Below are 18,387 nucleotides of genomic sequence, written 5' to 3' on the forward strand. Positions count from 1 at the left end.
TTGTTGGAATTTGTATTGAAAAATGAGTAGGTAAAATAGAGAATATTGCTTTTTGATTAGATAAAATACATGTTGATGCTGAAGAACCTCTTATTACTTAATAATTAATATACATATATATATATATATATATATATATAGACACACACAAACGAGCTAACGAGTCGAGCTGAGCTTATACGAGCTATGTTTAACATTATATAGACACACACACAAACGAGCTAACGAGTCGAGCTGAGCTTATACGAGCTATGTTTACGAATGTTAATAGAGTCGAGCCGAATTTATATGAGTATGTCTCACTTAATAATCGAGCATAATTTTGTGCCAACGAATGGCTCATAGCTTCATATTAAATGAACTGATTCCAAGTTGAGTTTATCCGAGCCAATCCTGAAATTGTTCGTTTCCAGCCTTAGTTGTACATGATCAAAACATCTTAAGATTATTCTAATCATACTCTCAATTAGTACTACCTCTACCTTCTTATGATTGCATTCATTTCAAATTTTATGTACCAATCATTGATTCAGTCCCCTCATCTTAGCCACACCCATTACATAGTTAGCCAAAAAAAGAAAAAAACAAAGAACACACCACAACCACAAGAATTTCACCTAGCTTGCTTAGCATCTTGGCTACTTTCACTTGAAACACTATGAAAACCCTACCAGTTTTATGGAGATTAACTGAGTGTCTCAAAATTCTCAAGGTCCCAGTCCCACAACAGCCACTCTTCCAAAAATATGCATCTTCTAAAATGGGAAACCCCTTTCTTGACTCCGGGCACAAAACAAATCCCAAATCTAATTTCTTCTTTTATAAATTTACAGAACAAAACAACGAATTAAATAAGAGACCAAAACTTGCTTTCTCATTAAACCATGACGTTAAAACACATCTACAAAACGGGTGTTTGATGTATATTTTTCCTGGAAAGAAGGTTCTCAAAATTGTATCTTGCACACTGCATGAATCAACATGCACCATCACATGACAATAAAGAACATCTTGCAAACCTCACTGTTCCTAAATGTTGGAAAGAAAAAAAATAAAATAAAAAAGAAGGTAAGCTCAGCGCTGTAATTTGATGATTCCGAAAATTCTCGAGATTAATAGGGGAGATACACAAGGACAAGTCAACAGACCAGGACTTATTGTTGCAATTGAATTTTCCATGTAGAAGTAGAGGATACAAATTAATCAGGATGACTATCTTACTAATGTTTATATCGACACTGTTTTTACCTGAAGCATATATATTAAAACATCATAACAGCAATAAAACATATCATCCAAAACATAAACTGCTGACAAATCCTACATGCTGTACAAACGACGGGTAAAATTTGATATCTATGCAAGGGAATCAAAGCTTTAAATCTATAGAATATAATGTACAATATCTACCAGCATTGATACCAAATATGTACAACATACCACTGGGTATGCTTAAGTCACTTCCAAACCTTGAGAGCCCCATCTCTACTGCCCGATATTAAGAGTCTCTGGTTCAACTTGACAGAAGCCAGAGATAGAATGGAGTCGCGATGGCAACCAGCAGAATCAGTGGCAGCAGCTGCAAGAACTGCCTTTGCAGTCAACTTAGTAGTTAAAGGTCGTCTTCTTGTCTCCTGTGAGCCAGAATACAAGCACCAAGTTTAGCATCCCACATTCTAATTGCACGAGTTACAGCAAATTAAGAAAAAAATTCAGTTTCTAGATAAAAAAAAAGTAAAGGAAATGGTACCCATCCCAAAAAATTAATAATAATAATAATAAGGAAATGGAAGCAAGAAACACTTTCACAAGCTCCACCTAATCACTGAAAGTTAAATCTTAAAAAACTGATCATAGGTCAATTTACAATTGCCATAAAACAAGCACTGAGGAAGGTAGGAAGATAATAGAATTATAGGGTGGAGGTGCAAATAAAAAGTTTGTCAACTTCTGACAAAGAAGAAAGAAACAAAAGCAAAGTACAATCTTTTGCCAAAACTCCATGAAGGAAAGTTTAATCTACCAAATTATTTGAATCTCATATTTAGTAAAAGATTGATAGAAGCCTAAAACATACCTGCACAACTTGCACACCAAAACTAGATCTTGCTTCATAGAAATCATCATTCCCAACTCCATTCAAGTTTGGCCCACAGATACAATAAGTTTGGTCAGGACTGCAAAATTCAAGAGCGAAAGACAATTAAATCACAGAAATCTCATGAAAACAAGCAAACAAGATTGAAATTTAGTTCAAAACCTGTAATGATTCCATCGACGTATCTTCAAGTCAGTACCACCAGTTAACAAATCACCCCCAGGTAAGGGAAGCAGTGAACGGATACCAAGAAGACGGGAAGGAGGTTCATTCAGTTCATTAACTCTGTACCTTGGATTGACATTTCGTCTCGGATCTGGTTTAGAGTTTGACTTACTCGACGGTCTTGCCAAGGCCCAAGGCCCATCATACATTTCAGCATCAGTATCATAGTTTGCAACTCGCAATACCTAAAATAAAAGTTTAATAATGTGACAACGAATTTAACTAGGTAAAGATTGATAAAAAGAAAAAGAAAAAACATTAGTACTAGAAGTTCTGAAGTGCTTCATTCTAGCTATAAGCAGTTAAGAACACAAATCCATATAATGAAACATGAATATGACCCTCCTCACTCCAAGATAAGAGGCACTTCGCAGTTTTGTTAATACACTATCCACTTTGTCATTCCCACTACAATATATCTACAGTAGAACTTCACATAATAATTAAGGAAAGGAGGTGGCACATGCTATGCTCATTCTCTTGACCTCATTAACATTTTTCCCCTTTAGCTTATTCATTAGTTACTCTCACAGTGGTAGAATGGTGTTGCGTGTGCAAAAAGAGTGGGAAAACTGTAGTTCACCTTTTACTCCATTACAAGATTACTAGTGCCTTATGGAATTCTATTTTCTTGTCTTTTTGGGTTAAAGTGGGTTATGCTTCGTCAAGCGGTGGATCTCTTTACATGTTGAAGAGGGCAGTTTGGTAACAGTGTGGAACATGATCTTGCCTTGTTTAATGTGGGTATTAGAAGAGAAATAAATTATCGAAGTTTTGAAGACCGAGTAAACAGTGGTGGAGTTAAAGGCCTTCATTTTCAAAACTCTTTACCAATGAACAGCCTATGATTGTTCATATTTCTAATTTTCTTGATCTTTTTTTTTTTTTTGGTTCTAGTTAGGTGTTTTTCTTGCATACTTCCTACATACTTGGGATTGCGCTATTCCACTTTTTAATAAATTCCGATTACTTAATTAAGAAAAAAAGGTTTCTTCAACATGGTGTCAGGAGTAAATTTAATGAGTAGAGGTGGTCTAGTCCAGGGCTGCTGACGAGTTGAAAAATTAGATTATATTGGAAACAATTTTAGCCAACTACTTGAAACAGTTGAATAAAAGATGGAGAACGTTCTGATAATAAACAATTTCAAGCCAATACAGGTCGCATCCTAAAGAGAGCACAGCATGTTATCAATCAATTTCTGTTGAACTGTAATTCTCTACCAATGCAACTTTGCCTTCTACCAAAAAAATCCTGTCATTATTATATAAAAAATTTATCTTTACTTGAAACTTTACTTTTCGTTTTGGGAGCAGGGAAGAATAGGTTATTCCCTATTGCCCCACCCTTGTATGAGGCCTTGGAGAGAGAGGGGAGGTGGGGAGATTTGTTTTTTGATGACTAGTGTGTTCCTTACAGGAGAATATCGGCACTCCTAACTCATATGATGCCATTACATGTGTTTGTTTTTCAATAAACAATTATTAGAAACAATCTCCATGTACCTGGTGGCAGCTTCCATTTTCTGCATTCCAAAGAGAAACTTCATTGCAACCAGCAGCAACGTAAATAAGGGGTCTTGCAGTAGTAGGCAGAGAGGCATTTGAAGGAGGAATAAAAGGACACATCTTCTCTATCGGGCATGGAAGAGAATAGTGCCATGAATTCACAGGTACAAGGAACCTCAGATCCCAAAGGGTAAGCACGCCTCTTGAAGATCCTGACACAAACCAATTCCCACAAGGACCTGTTACCAAAGAAGACACGTAGCCCTCCTCAGGAGTTGCTTTTAGTGTCCACGAGCTGGAGTTTTTTCTTGTATCCCACAGATGGATTCCACAATTTTGGGTGCTAAACATTACCATCTGACTGAAACAACTATCAGCAGAGTAGTTTAGAAGGCTGAGTATGGCACCTTCCTTGATATCCTTCTTTTTTACATCAGCAATACCTGAATACTTCTCAACAACATTGCCAAGACCTCTCGAAATGTAATCAACAGAAAATATATGTATCATGCCATCACATGCTCCAACAATAACTTGAGCAGAGCCCCGAAGCATTGCAGCACACAGTGCCCGGCTTCCCTCCAAGTGATAAGTTAGCCTCGACCTAAATGAGATGTCCTTTTCCAACTTTCTCGAATCCCAAACCTTGACAGTGGAATCATCAGATGCACTCACAAAAAAGCTATGATCGGTTGTTACAGCTATGTCATTAACTGCAGCGCAATGCTCCTGAAGGTGTGCAACCAACACCCCACGTGGCCTCCAAACCGAATCTGGAATTGATGATGTCCGTGCAAAAGCTGGCAGTCCAATTAGATCAGTTGAAGTGGAGGCATCTTCCACAGTAATAGAACTGCTTTTCAGCATGCCAGATGATCCAATCTCTTGAGATTTGGTATTGGCATAGGCCATTTGATCATTGTCATTGCCATCAGGCTCATGCACCACTCTATGGAACTGTTTAGAACCATTGCTGATGCTGAATGAGCCTGAAACAAGCTTAGGTGCTGGAACTGAACTTGCCAAGCTAAATGATTTATTTACAGGATCCATCCAAGGTATGGATGATGAACCAATTCCTGGGGAATTTGCTTGTAATGGAGAATCAGACGCGGCAGGAGGAATTCCAACTGCCCGCCTGTCCAAGCTAAAGGAGTACAACGGAATGCCTTCTGATGATTTATCGCACATAAAACTACTCACACCATTAACCTGTGGCGACATAAAGCCTGAGAATTTTAGCTTTTCTGAGCATAGGGGATCACGAATATCAACTGTGCTAGCAGCATTACGCATAAAATTTCCCATACCTCTCAACTTGGCCTCACCATCATCAGATTCACTTAACTCTGGCTGTTGCAATGCCTTGTCTACAGGTGTTTGAGCCTCAGGAGTTTGTTGGTTATCTGGCCAGTTCTTAATTGACCCTCTATTGAGTAAATCCATGCTTTCCCATTGTTTAGAATTTGGTGCTATCTTGTACCATATCTTTCTCTGTCTCGCCAACATATCCGAACTCCTGGCATTTTCTAAGACTTGATAATATTCCTGTCTTGTGGCTGGAGGATTTAAACATGAAAGGAGAGCCTTCTCAGAAGCTAAAGATGCTGGTTGTCTACGGAGGAAAGGCCGTATAAATGGGGCAAGGAAAACATAAGAATCTACTGCACCTAAGCTCTCACTGCTAGCAGCAATGAAAGTGACAGCTGACCTTCGTACCCACTGACTGGGATAACATAACAACGGAAATGCTCGTTCTATCATCTCCAGCAGTATCCTCTTCCGTAAGAAACCCCTTCTACACAAAACAGCCAAGCATTCAAAAGCATTGACAATTACAGCCTCAGTTGCATCACTTAAAGCCTGCTCAATGTAAGGTAAAAGATATTCCTCCACACTTCTTTGTCCCACAAAAAAACATACATACACAATTTGCCCAAAGAACACTGCCCTTAGCTGCTCATCTCGATCATTAAGAAAAGCAGGTAAGATGGGCAACAGAAAGTCATTACTCTGTCTCTGGCCAAAGAAGCAGCATAGATTGCCAATGTCCCGTAGGAGTGCTCTCCTGATATTTGGTGTCTGCTTTGGACTCATAACAAGCTCTTGAACGACCTCTGCAATGGACTTCCTCAGCTGTGCTAGTTGTGCATCACTATTTATCCTTTGAAGTCGTTCAGACGTCTCATTGGATGATGCCAATGGCTTCTGTGCTAGAGTCAATTCATCAAGGACCCCCGCCTCACTCATGCTTATTGAGTGAATCAAGAATCCATAAGCAGTTAGTGCCAGCTTAGCAATATTGCTGGCATAACAAATTCTTACACTTTCCTCTGGATCATCAGGAAGCATGGAAAGCATTGGAAAAATATACACTGGAAAAATTTTTGCATCACTGGGAGGAAAATCTCGAACTAAAGGCAGGATGTCACACAAAGTCTCCAAGGCAGCACAACGCACAATTGCTGCTGGATCTGAAAGCATTGCAATAACATATGGAAGCACTCGCTGCAACCGATCTTCGTCATCAATATATAGTGCAGAAGACTTGAGCAAAAGAACAGCCGCCCTCCTCAAATGAGGCAACTTGACATTTCGTATACAGGAGCAAAGAAGAGAAGCGATCAGAACCATACCTTCACATCTCATATTATCTTCAGGTAATGGTAAAAAGGGCATGCCAAATGTATCTGATTGGCTGTCATACTCTGACATCAATGTATTCAAATCATTCATTGTAATCTTTTTCAGAAAGGGATGATCATTTCTCCTAAATGCATTGGAGATAGTTTGAAGTAGATCACCAGGAGATTGTATCCCATAGCTTTTAAGACTTGGGGAAAATGCAGAATCGGGCGCATCTTCAAGCATCGGCTTGGCATCAGGGTAATGATTATTCGGTTTAACATCCCTGAGAAGCGTATTGAGATCACCGATAAGTTCAAACTGATCATGAATTAAGCCTTTCTCTGTCTGCTCTTTCTTTCTCAACGAATCCTTTGTCAAACTGACATTTTGTTTTGCAACCATCTCTTGCGACAGTTCACCACTAGTACTTTTAGAAGGTGTAGCAAGTCCAGTACCTGTATCCTCAGATGACCTATTGTTCATCATTTGCTTAAGTATCTCTTGGAAAACTCTTTGGCACAGTGCAACCTAAATATATTAGTTACAGAACAGCAATGCACTATACGTAAGTTGTAATAAACAAAAGTGGTTGGATCTTAAAATTGATTGTACATTAAAAAGTTTGATTACCCTCACATCCGAATGACGAGGATTCAAGTAGCAGTAGAAATTATGCAGAAATGGTGAGAAATAGCTTGGAAACACAACGGCCGCATATTCTTGCAGGTAGCTTTCAGCAGAAAGTCGTGACTCTGGTTCTAACTGAATCATATGTAGTATCATCTTTCGGACTCCAGAATCAGGGATCTGCACCCAGTTGGCAAGAAATGGCTAATCATTAAGCATGAATGAAAGTCAAAATGAAGAAAGTAGGAGAATCATAGCCATAAATAGTAATCATAGAAACCAGTGAGAAGTTACATGGATCAAGTCTAAGGCAGCATAAGAATGGAGCCAAGGCCAAAAAGTAATGGCTGAGGCTAGATGGACAACTTGATAATATTTCAATTCAAAAAATATGGCTCCAAACTAAAGAGTATGGACTAGAAATGGGAGAGAGAGAGAGAGAGTACCTTCTCAAGATGTTGGCTAGGATCATATTGCCCTCTGCGGTAAGCAAGAAGCTGGGAGAGTTCAAATAGTGGCTGACCCTCAAGGAAAAGCTCCGCTATTACACACCTAAAATAGTAATATGATGAGTGCAGCTCAAAAGGGCGAGAGAGAGAGAGAGACGGAAGGGCCTGTTTTATTTTTATTTAAAAAATTGAAAAACTATAACATATCATTTACAAAAAAGAATGTCAATTTCAATCCATTAGCATGTGAAAATGGCCATCTGAATCCCCCACTCCATGTTGTTGAAGAAATCAACTTCTGAGAAACAGTCTCTCCCCCTTACAAAGAAAAAGTGAATGAAACTTGCAGAAAAAATAAATATTTTGTTTTAGTTTCAAAAAAGAAATATTTTGTTTTAGTTTATCTTAAGGATAAGAAATTTTTCACACCAGTAATATAGGTAAAACTCTTCTCTTTTTTTTTTTTTTTTTGATAAATAATCAAATTATCATTAAAATCATTAAAACTCTCCAAAGATCGGTCTTTCATTATCAAATGCCACAGATATGCATAATTTTTTCAATGACATTTTTTTTGACATATCTATCTAAAATAAACGTTTAAATTTCTTATATCAACAATTCTTCTGCTTTCAAAACTGAAAATTCAAAACAGTACTTCCAAGGTAAGGTACTGAAGGCAGATAATGCTCACCCTACGGCAAAGATATCCATAGACGGCCTCAAAGTTGCATCTTGTGCAACCTGCATCTCACCTCCATGCTCATAAAATCTCTGAAAATTGAGCAGGATTGAAAACAACCAATTATATGGTCATCTTATTTAAAATTGCTGAGACGAATGCATATGCATATCACTAATAGCGATTAAAAACTTCACTGGCAGACTTCTATTGTAGGAAATTAAAGAAATGCAAGCCAATAAACAGAAATTAATTGTCCTAACAGGAGTAGATTTTTATCAAAAACCAAGAATGTTGTGCACAGCATAGTCAGGAGAACAATATAAGGAAAATATATATAAGGGTATATGACACTTCCCCACACACACTACCACTAGGGGTGGGCAGATTAACCGTTTACCACCTACCAACTGCGACCGAATCGAATTAACCACCTACCACCAGAAGTCAGTCGGTAATCGGTTAAGGATTTTTATACCGAAATCAGTGATTCGGTTAATCGGTATAATTATTTTTTTATCAGTTAACCGATTAACCGATAAGAAATTTTTTTTTGGTAGAACATATATATGGTGGACTCTTATTGTGTTAATTAATGGGCCAATTTTAAAATAAAATTTTTTTAAAAAAAAAAAATTGTTCAATAAGCTATTTTAGCCCAAAACAATCAATTTTTAGCCCAATTAAAAAATAATAAATAAAAATAATAATAATAATAATAATCTCCCGGTTAACCGATTAACTGTTTTAACCGAAATTTTTGGAATGACTTCTTATCAAAATGTTATCGGTTAATTAATCAAATTAACCAATAATTTCAGTTAATTATCGAAAATAGGTTTACCGGTATCATTATAACTGATACCCACCCCTAACTACCACCCTTATATCACTTACCTCACAAATTTTAACTCAGTGCAACTTGAATCCTATTTAGGAGTTTTAATGTCAGTTTCCCCCTTCCATCCAAATCAACCATTAAGTTAGACCAAAAAAAAACATGTGAAATGACTAAATTACTTTTAACCTGAGAATGAACTCTTTTTTCATATAAAAGGGTAATTTAGTCATTTTATATATTCTTGTCCAACTTAATGGCTGATATTGACAAATGGGGCAAACTAACACTGAAACTCCAAATTAGGGTCTAAGTTGCTTAACAATTATCATATTCAGGTTTTCCTTAACAATTATCAAAAATTTGAAAAAAAAAATTACATCTCCATTATGACATCCCCGGAAATTGTGAACACATTCATCAAGGATTGAAGCATCTGCATGCCTCCAATAAACAAAAAAATAATAATCAATTTAATGGCACTTGCTGATTTTGCCATTTGACTAAATTTAACAAAATTTGTGCACGTGTCTTGGTTTAGGCATATAGTGTTATTAGTTCCACTTCAAAGCAATCAAAATATAACCAATATTCAAAAAGCTGAGACCATGCATTGCACCCTGATCTCGCAATTGAACCTGATCTAATACAAAAACGAATGGGACCTACAGAGTTATATTACACCGTCTTTACTTTTGGATTTATTTTTCTTTCGGTCCTTATTTTTGGAAGCTTACATTAGATAGAAATAGTTTCTTATTTAAGTTGCTATAATTTTATTGTCTGTAGAAATTTAATTGTTTTAAGAAATGATATAAGGATCCTAATATCTTGAAATATCAGTTGGCATTTTAGATGAATTTTTTTGTTCTAGAAATTTATTAAGCCTATAAATAAGACTTTATTGTGGGAAAACGAGAAAATAACTCAAAATAAATGATAATTGGTATGAATTCATAAAAAAGTTTTTCTCTCTTTCTCAACCTACTATTCTACCCTGATTGTTTCTCTCTCCATATCTCTCATTATTTCTTCTTTCATTTTCTCTTTAATTTTCTTTCCTCTTACTTCCTTCAAAGAAGGCTTGCAGCTTCAAGTAAAATCATCTACTCTTATCAAGCAACTGAAAAAAAAAAAAAAAAAACACATAACAATCAAGTCATACAAGGATGCAAACCCACAGTAGACGCCACTGACACAAATGATGGCTCACCCAAAGTGACTGGACATGAATCATAACTTTTAAGAAAATAATCATCATATAGAATTTTGATCAAAGAAACTAAAAGACATGAAATAAGTATAAAAACAAAAAAACTAAGAACCTACCTCAGGTGCAAGATAACAGAGTCTTCTTCCTCCAGTGTCAAAGAAGAAGGAGAAATCCGAAGGGTCATCATAGGGAATGTAAGTGGGTTTGAAGGATGCAAAGTCGGCAAGGTAAAGCCAATTCCAAGATGTGACCAGCACATTCTCACACTTAATATCACCTGGAAAGATGCAAGAGTTAACAGAAAGAAAACCAACATAAGATCACGAAAACAACATCATGGCACAAGTGGATTCCTTGAACTATTATAACTCACCATGGCAAACTCCTTTCTCGTGGCTCTGTTTCACGGCAAGAAGTAACTGCACATCCACCAGAAAATAAAAATGCTGAGAGTAACCGTTCCCATCAAACACTTACAATTCAGGGTTTTAGAATGAGAGAAAGAGAAACCTGAAAAGCCAACCACTTCTTCTCGACAGGGCTGAGGAAAGGCCGAGTACTCAACCGATCGTGAAGATTGTTAAAGAAGTATTGCCTCAAAAGATAAGCTGCTTTATCTGTTTCTTGCCAGAACTGCAAGATAACACTACCACCATATCAGCATTTCAAAACAATAACGCTCTACTCAACACAAACCTAAGAAAATAAAACCCCTAAATCATTTTTCATAATTCAACCCCAAAAACATAAACGCCCTTGAAATCACAACTAGTACTGTTATTTAATTCAACTGCATTAAGTTCCGGACCTCTCTTTTCGTCAAATTCAGCACAACACAAGGCACGGTAATAACAATCTTTATCCTCCTCTCTTCCCCAACTTTCTCGGTAACAAATTCAGCTAAATTATAATAATCCGCGTAGGTGTATTAGAATTCAAAACCCAAGTTCCATTACAATTTTATTGGAAACCAAACAGAAACTTCGAACTTGAACATTTATAGTACCTAATTCAGCTCAATTAAAATAAGCCACATAGGTGTATTAGAATTCAAAACCAAAGTTCCATTAATATTTTCTCGCATTTATTCGGCAGCCCAACGCACGGTTAAAATCCCCAAAAAAATGATAAGAATTGGACCTGGAAGGGCCAAACGTGGGGGTTGTCGAGGGAGCGGAAGATCTCTTTGATCTGGAAGAGACGGCGCTCGTACTCCCTGAGATCGATGGAGTCGCCGCGCTTGAAATAGACCTTGACGAGGACGAGGCCCTCGTCGTGCTTGCAGAGAATCGACTTCAAGAACCGGCCTCGGCCGAGGACCTCCTTCAGGACCAGGTTGTACGACGACGGCAGGTCGTGGAGGTAGTACTCGGAGGCCGAGACTTGGGTCGTGCGAGCGATCTTGTTGCCCATTCCGTGCCTCAGTTTAGCTCCGTTTTTTTCATTCCTCTGCGTTTGCGTTCCGAGCAACCACTGTCTCGTCAGAAGGTGGCGTGGATGGTTTTCGCTTGCCTTTAGCGTCGCACTGGTGGATTGACTGGATTCCCAAACTTTTTTATTTGGGTTTGCTCACGTGGCAGTCGTGGCTTGTGGGGATGGGTTTTCCAAGTTAACGGACAGTACTTGGTTGTTTTTTTTCAAGCGGTATAAAACTTCATTGAAATTAAGTTAAGGGTTAATTACTTTTTTTTAGTTACGTTTTTTTTTTTTTTCAGATTTTGTTTTTTTTTTTTTTTTTCAGATTTTGTTATGGAAGTAATATAGGGACAAAGTAGACATTATATTATAGTAGATTTATATTTAAAATGAATTAGATTTCATTTAGATTAGTTTTGTTATCAGTATTTTTAAATTAGAGATAGACATGTGTCTATTTGTATTTCAATTATCTAGTTATTTATTTTAGAGTCAGGATTGCATTAGTTATCTTTCTAGGTTTATCTCCAATGTAGGAGTTTTACTCCACATCTAAGTCCTTTATTCTTCCTATTTAAAGGATGATATTTTAATAAAAAGGGGATCAGAAAATTAATTCAAAACTTTGAGTTTGAAAATGGTTTTTTAGGTTTTCTCAAAATCTAAAAGGTCTAGGTTCCCTTTGAATCTAAGGTCTAGGTTCCCTCAGAACTCACATAACAGATTTCAATTTGTATAGATATAGTTCTTGACATATAGGTAAATATCAATTTAATACATCGGTCACTATTTCATCAACCAAACTAACTGATTATTATGGGATGGTTTCGATCACCCCTACAGTCTGTTTGGAGATGGCGAAACCACTTATGGAAGTAGCTAGCCTTTAAGATTGGTCGAACCACTCTCAGACAGGCTGCAGAGTGGTCGAAACCACCCCCACGAACTTCAACATTTAGTCCTAAAGCCAAATGAATTAAAACAGTATTCAATAAAAATATTACAAATTTACAATCAATTAGAAATGGGTAAAAATTGAGGAATAAGATCATCTCTGAATATTTTTGTCTTTTCACTTTTTAAGGAAACAAAAATACTAATTCACTATAATTAACGAGATATCTGGAGATGATCCTAATTCAAAAATTGAATGGTGAAATGTGACCACCAACCATTAAGTTGTTCTACACACAAAACATGGGTAAGGATTATCTGTAATTTTTTGGTCAATATTTAATGTGTATCTAACCGTATAAATGATATCATATGTTACAGAAGTAACATAGATAAAGTAGACATTATATTATAGTAGACTTATATTTAATATGAATTAGATTTTATTTAAGATTAATTTAAATTAGTTTTGTTATCAATATTTTTAGATTATAAATAAACATGCATCTGTTTGTATTTCAATTATATAGTTATTTATTTTAGAGTCAATATTGCATTAGTTATCTTTCTACAGGTTTATCTCCAAGTGAGTGTAGGAGTTCTACTCCAAATCTAAGTCGTTGTAATGTTCATATGTAAAGGATGATATTTTAATAAAAATATATAAAAAAAAATTAATCCCAAACCTTTGGTTTGAAATTTTTTTTTAAGTTTTCTCAAAATCTAAAAGACATAAATTCTCTCATAACCTAAATTCTATATCCATATTCCACCATATCATTTAAATTTTTCGAATGGTGTACCAACATATTTATGATACTGTATCATTTACACCGTTACTCACAACACCATTAAATCATGACTAATAAATAGTTTTTTCCCATTTCACTATTCCCACAAAATACGTTTATCACATGATGGTTATGAAGGCAACGTAGACATTATCTTCTTTGGAAGTGGAGGCGACGAAGAAGTTTATTGCTTGATCAAGTTTTGTTCTTCAAGTTAAAGGGTTGGCCTCCAAGGCCCACCCTCTAATTTTTATTTTTATTTTTTGTTCTTTTAGGGTTTAGGGGTGAACAGTACCTTCATTTCCATTTTGCTAAAAGGGGCTGCTCGAACCACACCAATTTCTTTTTACTTTTTTTAATTTTATATTTTGGTAATTTTTAATGAGCCATAGGAACACATGTCCATTTTTTAAGGACATTGAAGTGGATTTCCATCAATTTATTGACAGATGTATCAGTACCATCCCCGATATAAAATGAAACCTAAATGAGAAAAAATTAAGTTGTTAAACTACCAAAATAAAATATATTTAACCCTTATACAAAACCTGAAAAGCTCTTAACATTAACAAAAATAAAAGCTTTATATAAAACCCAGTTTTAAGCATTAGACTCTTAAGAGCACTCACAATAGATGATCTATCTTCAACTTAATGGCTAAAAGTCCCACCCATCGGATTGGGCATCCAAAATACAAAATGCATTTTTGCTCCATTGGTGTGGGTGGGTTTTGGCCGATTTTAATGGTGTTTTGGAATTTTTTTAATTTATTTATTTTTGGTTATTGCATGTCCACACAAAGGGTGTGTTGGCTATTTTGGCCAACGTCAACTGGATTTTTTTTGGGCCATTCACTTATTGTTTTTTTATTTATTGCATTGATGCTAGGATTTGTTTTTTACATATCCACACAAGGGAAGGGGAATAGAGATTCGAACTAGGAACTTTCGTTTTATGAGACGTGGTTCACAGTCGATTGAACTACCTATTGGGGACTGATGTTTGAATTTCTATTGGACAAACATTGTTAATTAAAGATAAATGCAATAAAATAAGTGTTATTAGATAAATCCATTCGTAGGCAGACAATTAATTTTTCCCTCTTCGTTTCCAATTTTTCACTTTGTATAAAATTATACCCGTCATAAAATAAAATTAAAAAAAAAATCATCATCATGCTTTAAGCTTAATTTAGATGGTTTCTGCTTCTGATGGAGACAGCGAAGAATTAGAAGATAAATAATTGAAGGGAAAAATATATTTAGCCTCTCAAAATTTGAGGCGATTTTCAATTCGACCTCTAATGTTTCAATTTTTGAAATGCACCCTTTAAAACTTTCAAATTTTGCAATTCGACCAATTTTATCCCAAAATTTTCATATTATCCCTAATTTTTTATTTTTTATTTGTAAACAATTTTTTAAAAAAAAATTCGGAGAGGCTGTAGCCACCTCTTTGGCCATCTGGCCATTTTTGCACGGACAAAATTTTCCTCAAAACTGGGTTAGAGGAACTTCCTACAATTCAGTCTATAAAAATGACAAGTGTTATTTAAACATGTGAGATGCACATGTTTTTTTAACAGCATAAACAAAGTTAAAATAAATAATATTTAAAATTCATGTGCATCTCACATGTTATTAAAAAAATGAACAAATGTTATTTTCATAGACTAAGTTGTAGGAAATTCTTCAAACTCAATTTGAATGAAAATTCTGTCTTTTTTCATCCCTAATTATTTTTTTTTATAAATAATAATAATAATTAAGGGTAATATGGGAATTTTGAGATAAAATTGGTTGAATTGTAAAAATTTAGAAGTTTGAATAGGTGCATTTCAAAAATTGAAACATTTAAGGTTAAATTAAAAATGGCTCCAAACTTGGGATAACGTGTAATTTTCCAATAGTTGAAAATTGACTTTGCCCCAACTTCTTTCTTCTCTCCCACCCCTCATCCCAACATCTTCATTCATCCTATGCACCATGCTCATCTTGGGACCATCCTTCGGCAATTGGGTCATGCAAAACAAAGCCAGTTGCAGAAATGAGAAAACCCATCATTTCCAGCTCCATCTCTTTTGCTTTCAAGGTTATTCTGTCCTAATCGGCACTCATTGGCACTGCAGCTCTCTTGCAGTGCCAATGAACGCAAACAAATTCTTAGGGGATCTAAAATTTACCGGACAAATGTTGGCACGAACTCCGAAGCATGCCAAATAAAAAAATAAAAAAAACACAGATCTGAAGTAGAGAGTATCTACAGCTAGCGAAAGATTAACAAGCTTAAGGAAATTTTTGCCTTCTTTTTTGTTCTTTGGGATCTTCGTTGTGTTTTTATAAGGGTCAAAACTAGATCAAGCAACCAAAAGATCATAGCACCAGATCAACGATTCTAAGAACTGATTTTATTAGAAGGAGAAGTGATGGATCACCGTCCATCAGAAATATACATCTCATGGTTAAACGGACAAGTACATGATTATCATTACAATCATTTGGCGGTGATTTCTTCTGGGTCTTCGAAGTTGGGGTCCTTGGTGTCCACAGCCTCCTTTCCAAGGCCGATCTCAGCTGTAGAGTAGCCATCGCCTACCCAAGTGAACTTGCCCCCATGACCACCCTTCTTCGGAGATCCGTTCATTCCCGTTGCCGATTTCCTGTCCTTTCTCTCCTCTGCTTTCCCCTTTGATTTGAAACTTTTCCCTGCGTTCTTCATTCTCTCAGTGTCTCTCTCACTCGTTTGGGTGACCGATTTGATGGTTTGGAAGGGATTCTGTGCTACTGTATTATATATGTAGGAGGTGACAGGCATGCTGGCCGATCCCGTGAATCTGTCTGCGTGGAATAACGTGATTGGAAATTTGGAAGAATATTCGGATCGGATAAGAACGACGACCAAGCCTACAATTTCTTTTTTTCTTTTTTTAGCATTTTACACGTCATCCTTCTACCTATTTTTTAATATTATTTTTTATAAATCTAACGTAATTACTATTAAATTTACACAAATTTAACAGTGAATTTATTAATTTATTATATAAAGATAATTAAAAGTAGTTGAGATAATGATTTTTTTTCATACTTAGGGTTGTGCATGTGGATGCATATACGGTTATTTGCAATATTCTCAACTGCATCTACAAAGTACAAATATTACTTTTTTTATAAAGGAGATTCGAGCTATTGATATCTGCTTAATGAGATGTGATTCAAACTAATTAAGCTATAATATCTATATTTGTATCATGTTTTTACTAATTACATTCGCCTAATTATTGTGATTATTAAATGTTATTATCATCCGCTATCCACATTTTAGGTAATAAATATATTTTAGTTTATTAAGCCTTTTTTTTTTTTTTTTTTATGGTCTTTATTACAACCTATTTTAACCGCTATCTATTCGCATATGTAGATAATGACTTTTGCTAACTGCATCAATATGTACGAATAACGATTAAGGTACACCCTTACGTATTATCAGACATGAATGGAGTTTTAAACTATTATGAGTAGGGGTGGGGAGTTTTTTTTTTTTTTAAAAAAAAAAAATAATATTATGCTAGGAGCCGGTTGGCTGAATTTTTTTATATTTTTACGTTCAAATGTCATTCACCTATCGCGTGGCTCAAATCTCCAGCATACATAGGCCCCGTTTGCCAATAGCACGGGGCCGGCACTGTAGCTGGAACGGCACTGTTCCAGCTACAGTGCCATCTGATTGTTGCAGGTCCTCAGTCAAAAAAATCACACAAATTTAAAAAACAACACTTATTTTATTCACTTCCCAACTGGATAATTCCAACTGAAATTATTTTTTGTAAAAAAAAAAAAAACAAAGAAAATGAAAAATATTATTAAAAAAAAATCAGCCACCCCCTGGCCGATTTGGAGGTGGTCGAGGAGCCACCCCATTTTGGCCAAGGAGCCACCTCGATCGGTTCTCCATTTTTTTTTTAATAATATTTTTCATTTTCATTTTCTTTGTTTTTTTTTTAAAAAAAATTCAGTTGGAATTATCCGGTTGGAAAGTGAATAAAATAAGTGTTGTTTTTGAAATTTGTGTGATTTTTTTGACTGAGGACCTGCAACAATCAGATGGCACTGTAGCTGAAACAGCGGCCCGTGCTGTTGGCAAACGGGGCCATAAAGTCCATTAGAAGTAGTTGAACGAGATCGCTTGCTCACAGTCGTTGATGGGGGAATTGAGACCAGTTCAACCTTGACACGTCTGCTGCACCTTATGTATGATGAGGTTGAAGCCACAGAATTGTATATCCCAGATTCCCAGCCTCTCAGATTCTTGCTTAAAAGCCCAATAAGCCCATTGTTTGTCTTTTGTGTGGTATGTTGACGAATTTGGACTTCAAAGGGTAATGGCCCATTTGACTTGCCGTTTCCTCCAAGTTCATACGTGATTTAATGGAATAGGATTCAGATGAACCGATAATATCCAATTAGTTATATTGAAATTATATTTTTGTCTTTTTATTTTTTGATGAGACAAAAATATCCCTTTAATATAACTAATCGGATATTATCTCGTTCAAATGAACTGAAAATTATCTTAATTCATTATTTAATACCCACGTGCACCTTGCCAAGCTAAAGATTAGACTCCCTTATTATAAATGAGTTTAAATGCATTGAATTTTTTTTAAGGAGGTCAATATTAATAAAGTTTAAAAAATACTTGAAATATAATTTTTTTTAACAAATTTAGAGGTTGTAAATGCATATTTTTCACGACCAAGTCACTTATAAAATAAAAGAATAATTATAGAATGGCGTCGACTCAAAAACTAGCAAGGAGCCTCAAATTTTGTTGATTAAATACCTTTTACTATAAATTTTGTCCAATTTTCAATAGGACTAATGTTAAGTTTTTTTCTTGTCAGATCAATAGCATGTAGGGATGGAAGTGAAATTCAACCTCCAAAATTTCCAAATTTTTTAGAAAGTACTTTCATAATTCTTTTAAAATCAAATTTTGACCCCATTTGATTTTTATTTAAT

The 18,387-nt window shown here is 35.5% G+C and overlaps 1 protein-coding gene across 2 annotated transcripts; it reads right to left on the bottom strand.

The window, feature by feature from the left end:
* Positions 1 to 1,365: 1,365 nt before the first annotated feature.
* On the bottom strand, positions 1,366 to 11,820 carry LOC132165371 (serine/threonine-protein kinase VPS15). Of its 2 annotated transcripts, none has more exons than XM_059575900.1 (11): positions 11,409 to 11,820; positions 10,779 to 10,901; positions 10,642 to 10,687; positions 10,385 to 10,545; positions 8,230 to 8,309; positions 7,533 to 7,638; positions 7,096 to 7,266; positions 3,829 to 6,987; positions 2,261 to 2,508; positions 2,078 to 2,177; positions 1,366 to 1,634 (listed from the first exon to the last, which is right to left on the bottom strand). In XM_059575900.1, the coding sequence occupies exons 1-11, from the start codon at positions 11,679 to 11,681 to the stop codon at positions 1,458 to 1,460; spliced, it is 4,644 nt and encodes a 1,547-aa protein (XP_059431883.1). In that variant the 5' UTR covers positions 11,682 to 11,820; the 3' UTR covers positions 1,366 to 1,457. The 2 variants fall into 2 exon arrangements, with proteins under 2 accessions (XP_059431883.1, XP_059431882.1); XM_059575899.1 differs by having other exon boundaries at positions 7,090 to 7,266; positions 11,409 to 11,819.
* Positions 11,821 to 18,387: the final 6,567 nt, after the last annotated feature.

Source organism: Corylus avellana, chromosome ca11, assembly GCF_901000735.1.
Source record: "Corylus avellana chromosome ca11, CavTom2PMs-1.0".
In the NCBI taxonomy this organism is placed as follows: Eukaryota; Viridiplantae; Streptophyta; class Magnoliopsida; order Fagales; family Betulaceae; genus Corylus; species Corylus avellana.

Coding starts and splice junctions, on each gene's coding strand:
- LOC132165371 (XM_059575899.1), bottom strand. CDS start 11,681: ATGGGCAACAAGATCGCTCGCACGACCCAAGTCTCGGCCTCCGAGTAC. Junction 2,178..2,260: donor CGTCGATGGAATCATTACAG/GTTTTGAACTAA, acceptor TGAATTTTGCAG/TCCTGACCAAACTTATTGTA. Junction 1,635..2,077: donor TTGGTGTGCAAGTTGTGCAG/GTATGTTTTAGG, acceptor TCTGGCTCACAG/GAGACAAGAAGACGACCTTT.